The sequence below is a fragment of the Schistocerca nitens genome, chromosome 7 (genome assembly GCF_023898315.1).
Source record: "Schistocerca nitens isolate TAMUIC-IGC-003100 chromosome 7, iqSchNite1.1, whole genome shotgun sequence".
NCBI lineage: Eukaryota > Metazoa > Arthropoda > Insecta > Orthoptera > Acrididae > Schistocerca > Schistocerca nitens.
In genome coordinates, this window is record NC_064620.1 from 65,460,980 (window position 1) to 65,480,020 (window position 19,041).

General features: G+C 42.9%; 1 protein-coding gene across 5 annotated transcripts in view; it reads left to right on the forward strand.

Moving 5' to 3' along the window:
- Positions 1–19,041, forward strand: part of LOC126194815 (uncharacterized) — a 363,667-nt gene that overhangs the window by 133,828 nt on the left and 210,798 nt on the right. For 2 of the 5 annotated variants that reach the window (XM_049933138.1, XM_049933143.1), the window contains exons 1-4: positions 4,679–4,919; positions 5,847–6,014; positions 7,131–7,370; positions 9,277–9,372. In XM_049933138.1, coding sequence (XP_049789095.1) covers positions 5,877–6,014; positions 7,131–7,370; positions 9,277–9,372 — 474 coding nt within the window. In that variant the 5' untranslated portion in view covers positions 4,679–4,919; positions 5,847–5,876. Of the gene's footprint in view, positions 1–4,678; positions 4,920–5,846; positions 6,015–7,130; positions 7,371–9,276; positions 9,373–19,041 lie in introns of those variants that run through there. The other 3 variants (XM_049933141.1, XM_049933142.1, XM_049933140.1) reach the window with 2 other exon arrangements.

Genomic DNA, 19,041 nt, shown 5'->3' on the forward strand with positions numbered 1-19,041 from the left:
GCCATGGCGTACGTCCTACCAGTCATGCAGGCGGGATGAGGTTCTTCTCACTCGCCTCCGCATCGGGCACAGTCCCTTAACGCATGGTTTTTTACTCCGGCGGGAGGACCCCCCAATCTGCAGTGTTTGTGGCGTCCAGATTACTGTCCGCCACATTTTACTTGACTGTCTTTTATTCTCTGACCAGAGGGCGGTGGTTTCTTTGCCACCGGATTTGCCCTCTATTTTACAAGATGACGCAACGACTGTAGTTAAGGTCTTACGGTTTTGTGTCCTGTCCAATTTGTTGCCTCGGATTTTAGGGAGAGGGTTTTAATGTGCTGCTGGGTGACTGGCTCACCCAGGTTTTAGGTAAGAGGTCGGCCAGTCACGATTACCTTCTTGTTTCCCTTCGGTTTCTGTTCTCTCTTCCTTGTTTCCCTTCCTTTTTAGTGTGTTCCTTCTCCTCTTGTTTTGCCTCTATATGTGAGGATTTGAAACTGCGTCAGGTCTGTGTCTTTTAGCCATTCTCCTTGTTCGCTGTCCGTCTTAGTCCCTTCACTGCATGTGTTCCTGTTTTTATGCGTTTGGGCGCTGATGACCCCGCTGTTTAGCGCCCGTAAACCTCAAACACACACACACACACACACACACACACACACACACACACCTTGAGCGAGCGACCTCTTGCCTGTGACATTGTGTAACAGATAGTGAACAGCCCTACTACGAAACTGTTTCTTTAATCTCTGGGCTTCATACTATCCTTATTCAACGATCTGAATTTGAAAATACAGAGTGAAGATTCACAAATTCGTGCTATTTACCACTATATACACTCCTGGAAATGGAAAAAAGAACACATTGACACCGGTGTGTCAGACCCACCATACTTGCTCCGGACACTGCGAGAGGGCTGTACAAGCAATGATCACACGCACGGCACAGCGGACACACCAGGAACCGCGGTGTTGGCCGTCGAAAGGCGCTAGCTGCGCAGCATTTGTGCACCGCCGCCGTCAGTGTCAGCCAGTTTGCCGTGGCATACGGAGCTCCATCGCAGTCTTTAACACTGGTAGCATGCCGCGACAGCATGGACGTGAACCGTATGTGCAGTTGACGGACTTTGAGCGAGGGCGTATAGTGGGCATGCGGGAGGCCGGGTGGACGTACCGCCGAATTGCTCAACACGTGGGGCGTGAGGTCTCCACAGTACATCGATGTTGTCGCCAGTGGTCGGCGGAAGGTGCACGTGCCCGTCGACCTGGGACCGGACCGCAGCGACGCACGGATGCACGCCAAGACCGTAGGATCCTACGCAGTGCCGTAGGGGACCGCACCGCCACTTCCCAGCAAATTAGGGACACTGTTGCTCCTGGGGTATCGGCGAGGACCATTCGCAACCGTCTCCATGAAGCTGGGCTACGGTCCCGCACACCGTTAGGCCGTCTTCCGCTCACGCCCCAACATCGTGCAGCCCGCCTCCAGTGGTGTCGCGACAGGCGTGAATGGAGGGACGAATGGAGACGTGTCGTCTTCAGCGATGAGAGTCGCTTCTGCCTTGGTGCCAATGATGGTCGTATGCGTGTTTGGCGCCGTGCAGGTGAGCGCCACAATCAGGACTGCATACGACCGAGGCACACAGGGCCAACACCCGGCATCATGGTGTGGGGAGCGATCTCCTACACTGGCCGTACACCACTGGTGATCGTCGAGGGGACACTGAATAGTGCACGGTACATCCAAACCGTCATCGAACCCATCGTTCTACCATTCCTAGACCGGCAAGGGAACTTGCTGTTCCAACAGGACAATGCACGTCCGCATGTATCCCGTGCCACCCAACGTGCTCTAGAAGGTGTAAGTCAACTACCCTGGCCAGCAAGATCTCCGGATCTGTCCCCCATTGAGCATGTTTGGGACTGGATGAAGCGTCGTCTCACGCGGTCTGCACGTCCAGCACGAACGCTGGTCCAACTGAGGCGCCAGGTGGAAATGGCATGGCAAGCCGTTCCACAGGACTACATCCAGCATCTCTACGATCGTCTCCATGGGAGAATAGCAGCCTGCATTGCTGCGAAAGGTGGATATACACTGTACTAGTGCCGACATTGTGCATGCTCTGTTGCCTGTGTCTATGTGCCTGTGGTTCTGTGAGTGTGATCATGTGATGTATCTGACCCCAGGAATGTGTCAATAAAGTTTCCCCTTCCTGGGACAATGAATTCACGGTGTTCTTATTTCAATTTTTCAGGAGTGTAGTTAGTACACTGAGAACAATTTGATACTGCTTCATAAAATATAACTATCTTTCTAAGTCAACGGTGGAGAACGTGCAGTATAAAAATACCGGTTATTTTAAACTATTAGATGATATTAATTTTGTTGCTAAAATTCCCCTCACAGTAGGCAAAACCTAAGCCTCCAGGAACTAAAATGTTTCAGGCTTCGATGCTTAGACTTCGGCATCGAAGATGTACAACGAATAAGCAAGAGATTTCATTTCGATGACCATCTGTTGAAGTATTTGAGGCTCTTGACGCTAAAAACGTAAAGAACAAATCTATCTCGTCATTGGACTTGCCTCACAGTTTCCGATTTTAATTGGAGACGACGAATTACAAGAGCTAGACACAGAATGGAGAGAGCTGCGAAATAGTGATATTAACATTGTCACCACAGTTTCGACAGAGTTCTGGGTTGCGGTTCGATATGTAAAGAAATGGGACAGAGGACCAATGTTTCCAAAATTATCTAAATCAATGATCTCACTTTTGTGCTTGCCTCATTCATCGGCTAGCGCTAAAAGAGTGTTTTCTACAGTGAATATAATGAAAACCAAGACAAGGATCGCCTGAACAGTGGAACAATTCCAGGGCTGCTGCGTTCCAAGAGGTTAAAAAAAAATGAGTGCCCGTTACGACTTCAATGTAAACGCTGAATATATCAAACTAATGAACAATGAAATGTACTAAAATGCTACAAGAAGAGGATGATAAAATAATAAGCTCAACATTGTGCAGAAAAATCAAAGTGGGAATATAGATAAAAATTGTTGTGTAATGGTGTGAAATCGTCGCAAACAATACGGTGTATAATAGCGCTTGTCTACTGGCTTCTAGTGAACGAACTGTTACGAGATATTGGGTAAATTTAGTACAGTAATTTCGCGGCTTTCCGGATTGGGAAGGAGCGCCTGGTCCCCGGCACGAATCCGCCCGGCGGACCTGTGTCGAGGTCCGGTGAACCGGCCAGTCTGTGGATGGTTTTTAGGCTTTTTGCCATCTGCCTCGGCGAATGCGGGCTGTTTCCCATTATTCCGCTTCAACTACAGCATGTCGGCGATTGCTGCGCAAACAAGCTCTCCAGGTACGCGTACACCACCATTACTCTACCAAGCAAAAATAGGGGTTACACTTGTCTAGTGTGAGACGTTCCTTGGTTGGGCGGAGAGGGGGGGGGGGGCGAACGGAGCCTCTCCGTCGTTTCTAGGCCCCCGGTTACCATACAAAACAATACAATACAGTAATTTCCCAAATTTTATATCTCTCCTAATAATGTATGTTATAGTATTACTGAAGAATTTTTATATCACAGTTATAAAATACAGATTTTTCCCCGCAATCTTCGGCTTTTTTCTTATTACTTTTGATTTAATTTCTTGCATCTGGCAACAGTAATGGAAAAGCAAAGGAATTGAAGTGGTAGATGGGTGGGAACGAAACCCCGAAACAAGGTACTGGAAGGGGATGGGAGTAACGAAGAGGAGAGACCTGACATGGAGTCTAAAATCTGTGAAAGTGGAAACATCTCTGGGTAGATTACGTGGTAGGGTAGGGAGAAATTATTAAAACTTCACTGGTATATGATAATGTGTACCGTTGTTTAAAGTTGGGGGAGTAGTGAAATAAATACTAAAGAGTAGTAAAACTGGAAACGAATGTTGAAACAATTGCGTGGTTGGTGCTAGTGAAAGGGCATGCAAGGAGTTCGAGGATTCAGATGGAGCATGAACGAAGTGTCCTGCTGTGTGTTTTGTAACTCGACGACACCGTAAAAGACATAAAATCTTTATCGTGTCCAAAATAATTTTATTTCATTGCTTATTATATAGACCACTCAGGTTGGGTTGAGTGTGCGCAGATTGTAGTTCAAAGTACCGTAAAATGAAAGAACTTCTCCTTGTGTGACCCGTCCTAGAATATTGCTCAAGTGTGTGGGACCCGTACCAAATAGGAGTAACAGGAGAAAGAAGGAAAGCACGGATGATCCAAGATTTGTTTGTTTTACCTAAGGGAGAGCATCTCCGAGATGCTGAAAAAGCCGAACTGGCAAATGCTTGAAGATAGAAGCGAGTTATCCCATAGAAATCTATTTAGAAAGTTTCAAGAAGCAATCCTAGGTGATGAACTAACGTATCGTTCCGCAATGATCACCAAGGCAAGTTTAGATTATTCATAGCAGTTATTCTTCCAGGGCCCATACATGAATGGAACGGAAAAAAGCTCTAAAAGCGTGTACATGGGTAGCACCCTCTGTCTTCTGCCATTCGCTTCACAGTGGTTTACAGAGTGTGGACATAAAAGTAGATATTCGAATAATGAGCGTGCGTATTATCCTTCGTCACACGTATCGATTCTATCGTCTACGACACTGCCTGCTGCGATAGCTCGACTGAACAGTTGTCGATAGTAGTAACGTCGTGTTGTGGTTGCAACACAGTCGGTCGTTGGACGTTAACTGTGATGTGTGGATGTGCATAGTGAAGTATGCAACACGAAGTGACGACTGTCAAACGTGATGCATCTTTCGCTCGACAATATGATACGAATACGTCTGTGTGGTAATAAACAGATTGTCAGTTCCTTGAAACTAGTGGCGCATGAATGCTTGAATATTAACTGACCTTCGAGCAATCCTTTGTTTAAACTGTTTGCAAGGTGGGTTTATTGTTTATGTACCAGTAACAACTAGTGACAAGTAAGAAAATTTATATTTTGCTCACATCTATGCAACTCGTCAGTGTCAGACAGTGATATCCAAGTGTATGCATGTAGCTACTTATTCTGATGTAAGTTTCTAAGGCAGATATGCGCTGTCAAGAGTATCCGATTTATGTGTTAAAATGTTCACTGTGAAACGAGATTTCGATTTTGAAATCCCGAACGTGATATGCATTAAAACTGTTTCTAAGTGACAAAACATTATTGTTTTTGTGATGTTCCTGTTTACATACGAATTTTGTACATTTTTACATTGATTTCCATGCCTTGCAAGTTTCCTGAATTAAGGATTGCAATGCTTTATTCCTTGTACTATTTCGTTAGATGAATCTGTCGTCTGATTTACACCGATTCGGAATTCTGTTTACAACGTGTTGGTTCGTAATGTTTCGCTGTCACTTGTGTAGCATATTTTGTTGTGAAGATTCACTGTATTTGAACATTTCGATGTTTGGAGCAAGTGCGCCCCCCCCCCCCCCCCCCCCGCCCCCTCGCCTGCTGCGCACACACATGCACACGTACATGAGATGTTAAAAATGTTGTTAATTGTTTTGTTCCTTCTTGGTGCAGGGTGTTGTTATTAACAGCTTTATCAGTATTACTTACTGGCTTGCATGGTTGCATGTGACAAACATTTTTGTACGGGTGTGAGTTAATTGTTTCCCTGTAGCTTTTTAACCAAAATTTGCTGAAACCAAGTGAGTTGATGCTAACAGTAAATTCAGTAAATTATTTCTAACTGTATTATGTCAGCTGATGTTTCAAAATAAAGCATGATATACATAAAAATGATATTCTCAAAATTACACATTTGAGACTGATTATTTACTTTGTTGTGAATGTGTATGCATTAATCTTTTGTAGGAGTACTAATTTCCTGAAGTGGATAGCAATATGGAAGAGATGTTAATGCTGTCCTCGCAGAGTCCTCTTTCCTTGCTTGTGAAGTTTGGAATAATGGGGTGGAATGACAGTTGTGCGGAAAACTGTTCTGGACATGGGGAATGCCACAATGGAACATGTCTTTGTGAGGTGAGTGCTCTTTTCTTTTATGTTCAACAGTGATTTTATTGTAGAGTTACATAGTCATAAAATATCAAGAGATGTCATTATAAATATCTATACTACAGGCAAGTTCCCAGTTGTTATTGATAGTTTCCTGAATGCAAATTTGAAATTGGTGTACACTACTTCTGTGTTGTCGAAGGGTAGTTGAACACAGTTTATAACAACAGTTCCTACATAAATATTAAAGAGGGCTACTGAAATGCTTCGATATTGTCTGGCTAACAAGATAAGGATTAATGAAGAAAGGGAGAAACATTATATCAGTAATGTGATAGGTGACATAATTAAGTCTTACTGATATCAATTTTTTCTTCTGTTAGGCATTCCAATTCCTGTCTTCTCATTCATTATTCCATAGATCTACAGATTTCGCTTCCCAGATATATTACGGGTTGACCGAAGCGTCCGATCCCACCCATATATTTGTGATTTCATGGGTCAAAGCAGACGGGTGGGATCGGACGCTTCCATATTTCCTATATTACTTGTTTTTGGTGACTATAAATTGTTTTGTAATTTACATTCTTAATCTTTGCTTGTTCTTTTTACATCAACCTATCACCTACACATATGAATTCTCACTGACAGACCTTTCTAATAACTGTCCACATCGAATCTTCTGCACACTTTTTACAAATTTCTTTATCAACCTTCCCTGCAGTATCTCATTCTGTCAAGGGTTTGACTGTGTTTCAGTTCTTAGGTATAAATTTTCTACTTAAAATTGTATTGTTCATACTCTTCCACTGAATCTCTGGAAGAAATATGACTGTTTTTCAAAGATCCAGTTTATTTATTTTTGTTGCAGTAAGACTACTTGTTTATTCAGCAAGCAGGATTATTGTTTTCAAAAATGTCAGGGAACCTCCCTACCTGGAAAATCTGTAGAATTTCTAATAACTTTATGTAATAATTCATTAATGAAATTTCATCATTTAATATTTGTATGTGTACATAAGTTTCAGAAGTATTACTTGCAAATTTATGCTTTATTTTATAGGTTAATCAATTAAAATAGAAGAGATTTAAATTTATTATTCAGATTTTTGCTTATTACTTAATAGTAAAACATTGTTTCAGATTCAGTTTGATGGGAAAGACTGCCATGTACCAAACCTCAGTTACTTCGTTGCATTTGCGACTGTTTTCTTCCTGCTTGCATTTGTGTGCCTTGTGCAGCTAGTAATGTGCATTGTAGCAGAATGGCAGCGCATGAAGGCCCCATCCTTTCTTCGTGCCTGCCGAATAACTACACAGAAGCTGTTATACTTTGTAGTCTTCTTGGCTGCTGTCATTAGGGGTGCATACTTCACTTCTCCAGTAAGTACTTGTAATATTTTGAAGGTTAACAGATATATACACTAACTTATTGTAATAATTTTGCTGCTTTATCATCACAGATGAATTTTGCCTGGATGCTCCATCACTAGTAGCGATTAAATCAGACAGTGCCTGGACTGTTTTGACAAGACTTCGGATTTGTTAAACTTCAGTATATTTTAATATTAGAAACAACATTTAAACATTCTGTAATACTGTAAGCACTACCACAAGAGGAAAGTATAATGATAACCTTTGTAATAAATAAATAAATTGTTGTGCAGTATGAGAAATGGGTCATTGTATTCGCAATAGGCAAATTAGAAAAATTCAGCTTTATGCATTTGGATATTGCGATACCCAAGGAGGTATTGCGATTCTTTGTGTCAACAAAACTATTGAAAGTGTACTATTGAAACTACATATTAAACTAAAATACCAGTCTGTAGGATGCCTGATGGCTTGTAGTCAGGTTGTCGGCCATTGTTTTGTATTTGTGATGAAAAATAATGAGCTGTGTCATTATTTCTTTCTGGAGAACATAATACAAACATGTGTCTTTGGTACAACAGTAACTGAATGTTAAGAGGTGAACAGTGACATTTGTCTTTGACTAAAGTGCACCTACAGTGTCTGCTGCCCTTGTGTTGCACACAAATGGTAGTACTTTGCTGACATTAGTCACAGGCAATCGGGTAACAGTGTATGATAACCGATGAGAATCACTGAATCTAAAGATTCCTTTTGGTGGTATATACAGTAGGATAAGGCCACCTCCATAGTGCTGCGGTAGCATTACCGTGTACCACATAGGGGGCCTGGGTTTGAATCCCAGCAGGGGACTGGGTGTTGTGTGTCCATCATCATCATTGGCTCGCAAGTCGCCGATGTGGCGTCACCTAAAAAGGACTTGCAATACGGCGGCCAAACTCCCCCGAATGGGGCCTCCCGGCCAACAATGCCATACGATCATTATATATTACAGTAGGATAAAATACCAGCTAAGTTTATTTACTAAACACAGAAGGTGAACTGACTCAAGATTCGTCCTATTGAGTTCCCATCGTTTGCCATGCTAGTTGTTACCAGCATCAGCACAAAGTGCAACTGCAGCCAACACAATAAGCTCACTTCTACCTTGTTCTTCACCCACCTTGCAAAATGAATATATCTCTGAAGTACAAACATCAGAAATGAAAATATGATATACGAGACAAAACATTGTCTGCTAACCAAGTGACAAAGGGAAAAAGAGAGAAAAAACCTTTACACAGGAGGTACAGGTACACAAATTGAGAGGGACCCGGGATTTTGAGGCATCAGAATTGTCAATCCATTTTTCTATTTGTTTGGTTCTGCTCTAGTTGTTCTGATGTCAGTGGCTCATGGACAGTTGTTATATCATTTCAGGTATGCAGTTGGTTACACAATGACTCTTTTGTTATGTTCAGGTTTATTAAAATTGAAATTATTTGGGAACAGTCAGTTGGGGCACATGAAATTTTGAAAATAAGCTTCATCTTTTGTAGTTGTAGGGAAAGTAAAGAATAGTGTACATGTAAGTGGAATCCTACTCCGTTGCAATACTGTCTTTGATTTTTTACCTGATTCCGATGTCGTCTGTTAGTCTACCACTGACCAATTCATTTGTTAAACAGTCCATACATCTGTTGATGATGATGCTGTGGGACTTAATACAGTGTCTCTGACATAGTTATATAAAATTATACTCAGAGGTACTTAGCTGAAATTATAATAAGGTAAAATGTAATTATACCTACTTAGGCTGCATTAGACTTAAGACAGTTCCATAATTAGTGTTGTGATATAATGCTTAGTGACAATAACATTTACTGTTTCAATAAATTGTACTTAAACTGAAGAAGTTAATATTTTGTATCTACAGACTGCATTTGAAGAGGGGTGGTCAAGTAGCCTAATGAGTGCTTACTACCCCCTTGTTCTTTCTGGTGCATCCCTCATTGTCTGTTTCTGGGCTGAGGTAAGTACTAAAATTCTTTCAGCTTGCATATTTTGTCAAATGATATATTTCTGTCAATAACTTTGCAATTTATATTAAAAAAAAATTTGATTCTGTTTCTGGGCTATGGGCTGTAATCTGGGGATTACGGAAGTGTCAGATTCCACCCGTCTGCTCTGACCTGTCATCAGTATGGCGGAAATTACTATTATACGCGTCTCCAATATGGCGCCTATCATGTCACAAGATATACACAGCAAAAAACATGACAATACGTATAAATAAGACAATAACATCTCCCTCCAAATATACAATCAAACTAACGGGACAACCGCGGGAAATTGGGGGTTTTACGGACGGGACAAGCTAAATATAGCAGTAAAAAAACACACCACGATCCCAAAACACATAAAATGATGAACAAAAAATGTAATTGCAAAATCTAAAAGAATCGGACACCTCCCTTGATCTATGTAGGTCAACAATAACTATTGATATGAAAAAAACAACACCTACAAGTACGAGAAACAGAACCAAAACCACAACTCCTCAAAAATTGAAAAGTCAAACATCCCTACGTAAATGAAAACACATTCGATACACAATAAATACACGAAACATTACAACTCGAGAAAAGTAGAACTAAACATACAATTACTTACCACCAACAAATTTCGGCGCTGTGAAGTACCTCGGCAAACACACACACACACACACACACACACACACACACACACACACACACACACACACACCCTCCGCGCCGTAATGACCTCACACAACACTCTTATGTCGTGGCTCAAAGCAGACAGGTGGAATCGGACGCTTCCGTTGACCTGTAATCTGCTAACCATATTGCAGTCCAAATGACCTCACATAATCAACTGTTTCACGGCTCTGAAAAAAATAAAATATGTTTCATTGCATTCTATCTCTAAAGAGTAATTTTGTATGCAGCTGTTACGTAAATGGGATGGCATTCATTAGAGAAATAGGAAAAAAGAGCGAGGTTGATGATTTGCAAGGGCCTTTCTTAGAGTGATTTGTTGGTTTTGACAGATTGATTGTGTAACTTATTCGTAATAGTAGTGTAACAGACTCACTCACTTTGTAGATGAAATACGTGGGTGATAGACATGATTGTAAACAAATAATTTAGTAAGTAGCTGAATGCAAAACTTCCTTGGTTATCTCTGCCTTCTGCTTCATATTTACTTTGCGCACTGAGGGGCCGTCTTATCATGTACACACATTGTGGAGAAAAAGTACGAAGTGATCACTGAAGGAACTCAATAGTAATACCAACATTTTTGGGACTTCGAATGCCTAGAAAATTTCTGAATCTACACACACACACACACACACACACACACACACACATTCCTATTTGTTTGTGCAGAATTGGCAAATATTTTGTCACCAGTAATTTTTTGTGTACAAGGGCCTGTGCCAGTAAAAGAGAGAAGTTGTTTATCAGTTTGAAAACTTGCCACCTGTGCAAGATATAATGTTGTTGCCAGACAGTTAAATTTTGTCAATTCACCAAATATTGTAGCCTTTATATATATTTCCTTTATCTTGGCCTTGGAGGGTGACACATTACCTGAGAAGGTCAAGGTGATGATCTACTGCTGTGATGTCAAGCCATGTATCCCTCCCCTGATGCAGTGCTTTAAGTGCTGAAAGTTCGGCCATATGTCTTCCCGTTGTACTTCGTGCATCACATGTCGAGATTGTGGTCATACATCCCATCCCAATACTCCATGTGCCCCACCTCCCATCTGTATCAGCTGTGGAGAGCATCATTTCCCTTGCTTGCCAGGCTGCAGGATTTTACAGCGACAAAGTAAAATCATGGAATACAAGGCCCTGGACCGACTGACCTACACTGAGGCCAAGAGGAAATTTGAGTGCCTACATCCTTGTGGCTATGACCACCTCTTATGCCACCGCTACGAGAACAGTTGTAGGCCCATCAGTTCTGCGAGTTCCATTCGGCTCTCAGAGCCAGAAGACTGTGCCTGCCCCCATGATGGTGGGGGGCACTTCCCTCCCTGTTGCTCCTGCACCACCTACTTCGGGAGCACTGTCCCCCCAACCATTGGGGACACCAGTTCCACTTCTCAGCCGGAGAAGTGTAAGTCTTCTTCGGCTCCTCTCGCTAGGAAGGGGTCCTTTGCATCACTCCCTTCCCAGGTTTCTGCTAGTGGGAAAGATGACACCCACCAGTGGCTGAAGTGCCCAAAGGCAACTGTCGTAGGGCTTCATGATCATCCTCAGTCCTGGAGACTGAATCAGCGAAGCCCTCCCAGCCAGAGGATCCCAAAGATCATTGAGAGAAATCCAGAAAGAAGACCCCAAGACTGAGGGAATTGTGATGGCACCCACATCACTGCTGCCTACAAGCTCTGCATCTGAGGATGAGGTGAAGATTCTGGTATCCGCTGGGGACCTAGATCTTGCCAGACCCTCAGACACAATGGATATAGCATGTTCAGGAAATAAGTCGGTGGCAGCAGGTGACGCTGAGGCGTAGACTACCTCATTGATTGTTTTCATGCCTTCCCAGTCTCACGGTGACGTCATCCTCCAGTGCTCCAGTGGAATTGTGGCAGTTTTTTCCACCACCTGGCTGAGCTACGGCAACTGTTAACCTTTACACCTGCTTTGTGCATTGCCCAGTGAATTCTATAATGCCCCATTTACAGAGTGGGAGCTTGTCAGTGCCCTTGCACATTGCCCATCTCCATGCCCTTCTGTCCACACCCCTTCTACCCTCTCCCTACTCTCTCTCTCTCTCTCTCTCACACACACACACACACACACACACACACACACACACACACACACACACACACACCTTGTGACCACTCATGGTTGTGTCCCCTATCCCTGGCGGTGGACATTGCCAACTTGATTTATCTCTGTCCACTGGTAGCTGTTGCCTCAAGTTACCTTAATGCTTCAGTTGTTAAAATAATAAAAGTGTTGCACTAGCAACTGTACTCATATGAATGGAATGCCATCCATTGATTACAAGTTCATGAAATTCATTGTTTTGATTAGGTAGTCTTTTCATTGTGGGTGAATGACTTTGGAAAGCGTTGCTCCTGCCAGGTGCAAAATGCGTAGTGTAATTCGACTTTTATTTGCGAAAGCATCTACAGCTGCTCAGATTCATCTAGAGTTATGCCCATTAGATGAGCCTACAGTGATTAGTGAAGAAAAGGCTTGACAGTACGTTATAGACTTCAGAGGTGGCCATCCTGGTGACGAGCGGAAAGGCAGGCCTAAGCGGACGAAAAATTGCCTTCAGGGGAACTATTTGTTCTCAGGTTGATGAATTTCCCGGTCTTGGACGTCCCACTATTTGCATAGTTGCCACGAAAAATCTGAGGTTTCGCAAAGTGGGTACCGAAAACGCTTGAGTGAATTTCATGCGAACCACCGTGTTTGGACTGCTATCGACATGATGTAGATGACTTGTTTTTCCCCATACACGCAAAACAGCCAATGTAGTAGCGCCATTGACAACACCAAACCGGAAAATTCAAATAATCTTCTAACTCAAGCCGAGAAATTGTGACTACTGTTTGCTGGGAAGAAAAGGGAAACTTTATCCGCGATAGTCCACTACAACGCAGTCCAGCCACCACTATTCTTATCGACGATAAGATTCACCATTTCCGCAGGGGACGCGTCTACCATCCAATCACCTACCCTACACTCCCGACGTTGCACACAGCGACTGTTACGCCATTTTGCACATGGAAACAATGGTTTAGTGAGCAATAATTTGGATGTGATGATGGACGAAAAACCGCTTGTGTCAATTGGTTCAGTTATCAGGGACAAAACTGAACAGAGGGGATGAAGAAGCTAGTGCAGTCGTACTAGAAGTGCGTAGACGTGTACGGTGAACACGTAGAAAAGAGAAGAAAGCTTTTTCTAACGCATATGTTTACGATCGAACGGCTCTTTCGGAATACTCTCCGTAACTGTCATAATCAGATTTACTGTATTATCCGGACATTGTTATGATTTATTGTATCTCCAGATAAGTGGTGTGCAAACAGCCACAATCCGGACAAAAGTAACTTGATTCGCTAGCTCACTGGACAAAAAATCGGTCACCCCCACGAGACATTACACCAGTACTCTGTAACGCCACCTGTAGCCTGTATAAAGGCCACCATTCTGCGAGGAAGTGTGTCCACAAGTTTCTTGACCTGCCATATGCAGCTAAAACCGTCCATTGTTGATTGAATCCCACCAAATGGGGGGGGGGGTAGTTGTTACTACGTTTCACCTTGTTTCCAAATATTTCCCCACACTTGCTATGCGGGCGATATAATGGGCCAGGACAAGTGCGCTAGATGACCGAGAGTTCATAAAATCAGGAATGTATGGACGCAAGCTGTGAACACGGCAGCTGTTGTGAAACTTAAAATTTTCCCGGCGAATTAAATATTCGAGGAGATTTCGGAATTGCAACCGGTTTACGACGACCTTTTGCAATCCCGAAATCTCTTCGAACGGCATCTGTTGTCTTGGAAGGCCGGCCGATGCGGCCGAGCGGTTCTAGGCGCTTCAGTGTGGAACCGCGCGACCGCTAGGTCGCAGGTTCGAATCCTGCGCCGGGCATGGATGTGTGTGATGTCCTTAGGTTAGTTAGGTGTAAGTAGTTCTAAGTTCTAGGGGACTGATGACCTCAGATGTTAAGTCCCATAGTGCTCAGAGCCATTTGAACCATTTGTCTTGGAAGGAGGGACTGTCCACATCTTACTCATCATGAAGATGTAGAAGATAGGGCAATATTTGGACACTGAGAATGTTGAAATAAAAATCGTGGTTCGTGCAGGAATAGGTCCAAGTCATGATACGAAATGCACCCTCAAAACATCACAGCGCTGCCTCCGGCCCGAACTGCCGCCTGTAGGCACAGCTGGTTAAACGCATCATCGGCCCGTTGGAGCATTCCACGCCACGCGTCTTTCAAAAACAGGCAAAACCATGACTGTTCTGGGCACATTATTCGCCTGCAGCCAGCCTCGAACAGTTTCTGCACTCTTTGCTCCATCGAATGCGTGCCGGTTTATGTTTAACTGTGAATAATGGACTTCTGCTAGGAACCCGACTTCAAATGTTCGTTGCGTACAGTTACCTTCGCAATGTTGGCTCATATACTGGTTGAGGTGGACCTGTATTTACGGACAGCAACAATTGCTGTCGGGTTTGAAACCGCTTGTCACTGACAAGTTGTAACACACGTCTCTAGTCCCTATCAGTTAGGGTTCCTTTGCGACAAATTCTCTTACACAGTGTGACGTGGCTGCAAGTGTTACACCATTTAATGTAGGCACTTTAGATAATTCCCATTGCTACACCACCAAATTGAGCAGCTTCATTCACAGCATGTTCATGGACACGTCCAAACAACAACATTCCTTCCGTCAGTCTGTCGCGTCTCCTCGTCGGTTCATCTTACTGCGCCTGGTTCCATGTCTGTTGAGCCTGTATAGGAAAGCTGTACATTGCCGAATGGTCATCCCCAGGGAAGTGCCCCACTTGGAGTTGCACGTGCGGCCCACGTGTCAGTGCAGCGCGGGTGCAGGCGCACCGGAGCGCAGCCCTCGGACTCGGGGTCGCTTGCCTCTCTCTGATCGATTGCAGAGCGCACTCCGCGTCTCCTTACAGATCTTTGTTCGCAACACCAGCGGCCGGCGAGGCGCACGGCAAAATGTTCGCTTCCAGTGAGACGCCCTGCACCCCATCCGCTGTCGTCCACGAAGTACTGTAGGGTGTTAGGTCGCCTTCCAGAAGGCTGAATCAGCGTTTTCCTCAACGTCATGACGCGTGACCGGTACAATATAGCGAGGCCTTTGTATTCTTGGGCGTGCCACCGTCCTTGCACCGACGAAGAACTCGTGTGCTTACGGGATGCTTTTTAAGATAAGATGTTGTACTATGTACGTGTACATACAAAAATAGATTTTTACGAGTTAAGGAAGATAACAAAAAATAAAAAACCTCGAATAAACGCTGCAGCATGGTATTGTCAATAAACTTGGATATTCAAATCGTTGCCCTTCTACAATTACATCTACATAAATAGTCTGCAAGGTATTGTACACTGCATGGCAGAGAGAGTACATCATACCGTTATTATTATCGATTTTCTATTGCATTCTAACCCGTGTTGAGCGAGGGAAAAATGACTTGTCCAAATGCCTCTGTGTATGCACCCTAATTTTTTTTCTAAGTTCCCTACGCGACATGTACCGTATTTTACGGACAATAAGACGCACCCTAATTTTTAGGCATTTTTTTAAAAAAAATAACGTTTGTATCATTTTTATTCTTAGGTTGCAATACCTGACTAAAAAAAATCTTAACTTATAAAACCGAACTGACCTTTAAAATCCCTGAAAAAAGCGCCACCTATCGGCCCTTGAAACTTTGGGGCTGAAGCGGGAATATTCCGCGCTGTCCCACAACGAATTCCACATTTTTTGAACTGAAATTGACATTGCGTTAGTTGTTGAAGGCCTCTTGTGTACCACGTGAGGCGTGGTAACGATACTAAACACGAACAACTCTAATGCACTTTGGTGGCCGTCGTACCTGTCACAGAGAACTGCAACTCTTAATCATTTACGTATTTGCCTATGGTGCGTTCATGCAACATCCCTGCAGAATCCATCTTTATATCTGGACTGTAAATCCGATAGCATGCTGTAAGGACAGTTACAGTCCATGTTATTTAAGAATTCCTAAACACAGCCTTCCGAAATGCCTTCACAAAAGAGGACGAAGTAAATATTCCAGAATTCGAATCGAGAACAGCTGCCAACATGAGTAACGTAGAAGTAAATATCCTCGGAGTAGGGAAGCAACTTAAATCACTTCATAAAAGCAAGTCTTCTGTTCCAGACTGTATACCAATTAGGTTCCTTTCCGAGTATGCTGATGCATTAGCTCCATACTTAACAATAATATACAACCGTTCGCTCGACGAAAGATCCGTACCCAATGACTGGAAGATTGCACAGGTCACACCAACATTCAAGAAAGGTGGTAGGAGTAATCCACTAAATTACAGGCCCATATCGTTAACGTCGATATGTAGCAGGGTTTTATAACATATATTGTGTTCGAACATTATGGATTACCTCGAAGAAAATGGTCTATTGACACACAGTCAACATAGGTTTAGAAAACATCGTTCTTGTGAAACACAACTAGCTCTTTGTTCACATGAAGTGCTGAGTGCTGTTGACAAGGGATTTCAGATCGATTCCGTATTTCTGGATTTCCGGAAGGCTTTTGACACGGTACCGCACAAGCGGCTCGTAGTGGAATTGCGTGCTTATGGAATATCGTCTCAGCTATGTGACTGGATCTGTGATTTCCCGTCAGAGAGGGTCACAGTTCGTTGTAATTGACGGAAGGTCATCGAGTAAATCAGAAGTGATTTCTGGCGTTCCCCTATATAGTGTTATAGGCCCTTTGCTGTTCCTTATCTATGTAAACGATTTTGGAGACCATCTGAGCAGCCGTCTTCAGTTGTTTGCAGATGACGCTGTCATTTATCGACTAATAAAGTCGTCAGAAAATCAAAACAAACTGCAAAACGATTTAGGAAAGGTATCTGAATGGTGCGAAAAGTGGCACTTGACACTAAATAACGAAAAGTGTGAGGTCATCCACATGAGTGCTAAAAAAGGAACGCGTTAAACTTCGGTTTCACGATAAATCAGTCTAATCTAAAAGCCGTAAATTCAACTAAATACCTAAGTATTAGAATTACGAACAATTTAAATTGGAAGGAACACATAGCAAATGTTGTGGGGAAGGCTAACCAAAGACTGCGTTTCATTGGCAGGACACTTAGAAAATGTAACAGACCTACTAAGGAGACTGCCTACACTACGCTTGTCCGTCCTCTTTTAGAATACTGCTGCGCGGTGTGGAATCCTTACCAGCTAGGACTGACGCAGTACATCGAAAAAGTTCAAAGAATGGCAGCACGTTTTGTATTAGCGCGAAATATGGGAGAGTGTGTCACAGAAATGATACAGGATTTGGGATGGACATCATTAAAAGAACGGCGTTTCTCGTTGCGACGGAATCTTCTCACAAAATTCCAGTCACCAACTTTCTCCTCCGAATGCGAAAATATTTTGTTGACACCGACTTACATAGGGAGGAACGATCACCAGAATAAAATAAGGGAAATTAGAGCTCGTACGGAAAGATATGGGTGTTCATTCTTCCCGCGCGCTATACGAAATTGGAATAATAGAGAATTGTGAAGGTGGTTCGATGAACCCTCTGCCAGGCACTTAAATGTGATTTGCAGAGTATCCTTGTAGATGTAGACTTCGCGAATAATTCTATGAGAAACATTACATTTTCCGCAAATGAAAACTGTTGCGTGTTCTGCAGTTATGTCGGAAGAACAGTAGACAAGTCCACAGTCATATAGTGTGGGATTTCAGTTTCGTACAAAGCTTGCAGGCAGTTTCTTGATATAAAAAAAATTAAAACTGTAAACTTAACAAAAATGCAAAATGTTCTCGTGATTCACAGTCAGTCGTACCATGCAAAAACCAGGGACTAAGGATGCAGTAGAATATCAAATGGAAACGATTAGGTCCAGTAGTGGATCAACCAAATGGAAGGATTCACTTGTAGGATGAAAAGCAGAGTTTGTCTAAAGCATAGATTTACACTGATGTGACAAGTCATGGGACAGCGATATGAACGTGGCAGTATCGCGTACACAAGGTATAGAAACGCAGTGCATTGGCGGAATTGTCCTTTGTACTCATGTGATTCGGGTGCATAGGTTTCATACGTGATTATGGCCATACGACGGAATTAAGACTTTGAAGACGGATTGGTAGTTGGAGATAGACGCTGTAACATTTCTCGCTTTGCAGCCATCATATTCATGTACGAACTCTTCTTAGAGTATTTGAGAAGACAGAAGTGGCAAGATAACATAATGTGATGTAGGTACCGGTGACAGATGGTTTGTTCGGTACGGGTCTCGGGTGAGAAAAACCGCCTAAATAGTGGTCATTCTCCGCGATTGGCTACTGCGTTCCGAATTTGCGCGCCAAAATGATAATCTTCTGTTATTCATATTATACAAACTAAACAGCCTATTTACTTGCATTTCACATGAAAGGATCTCCCAATAGTGTTATCATTCCATTATTTCACAAGTATGCCGAATGACAAACAACTGCTAAACGAAAAGGCAGACGAAGCACTTCGGTAGATCTTCGGATCGTGCCTAACTTAAGTGGTTCGTCTGTAAGATAGAGCTGGTTCGGCAGTGTTGTACAGACGTTTGCCGCGGTCAGTGTCAGATATTTCATTAGCAATCCATGGTTTTTAAAAATAAAGCTGGTTCAGCAGTGTAGGAGGACAGACATGTTGTCAGCCGCGGTATCAATTAATATTTACTTTGCAATGTCTAGTTTGTAAATGTGAGAGCTGTGAGTACGGAAATGAGCAGTTCATTATTTTTTTTGGAGAAGGGAAATTATTTGTGGCTCTAAAGTGGAATGTAATAGTGCAGTTTCTCGTGTTCTGCGAATAAAAACCGAGTGGCATCCCGCATAAACAAACTTATTGAAAATTTAATTATTCACATGAGATCAGTTCTTCGTTAGTTTC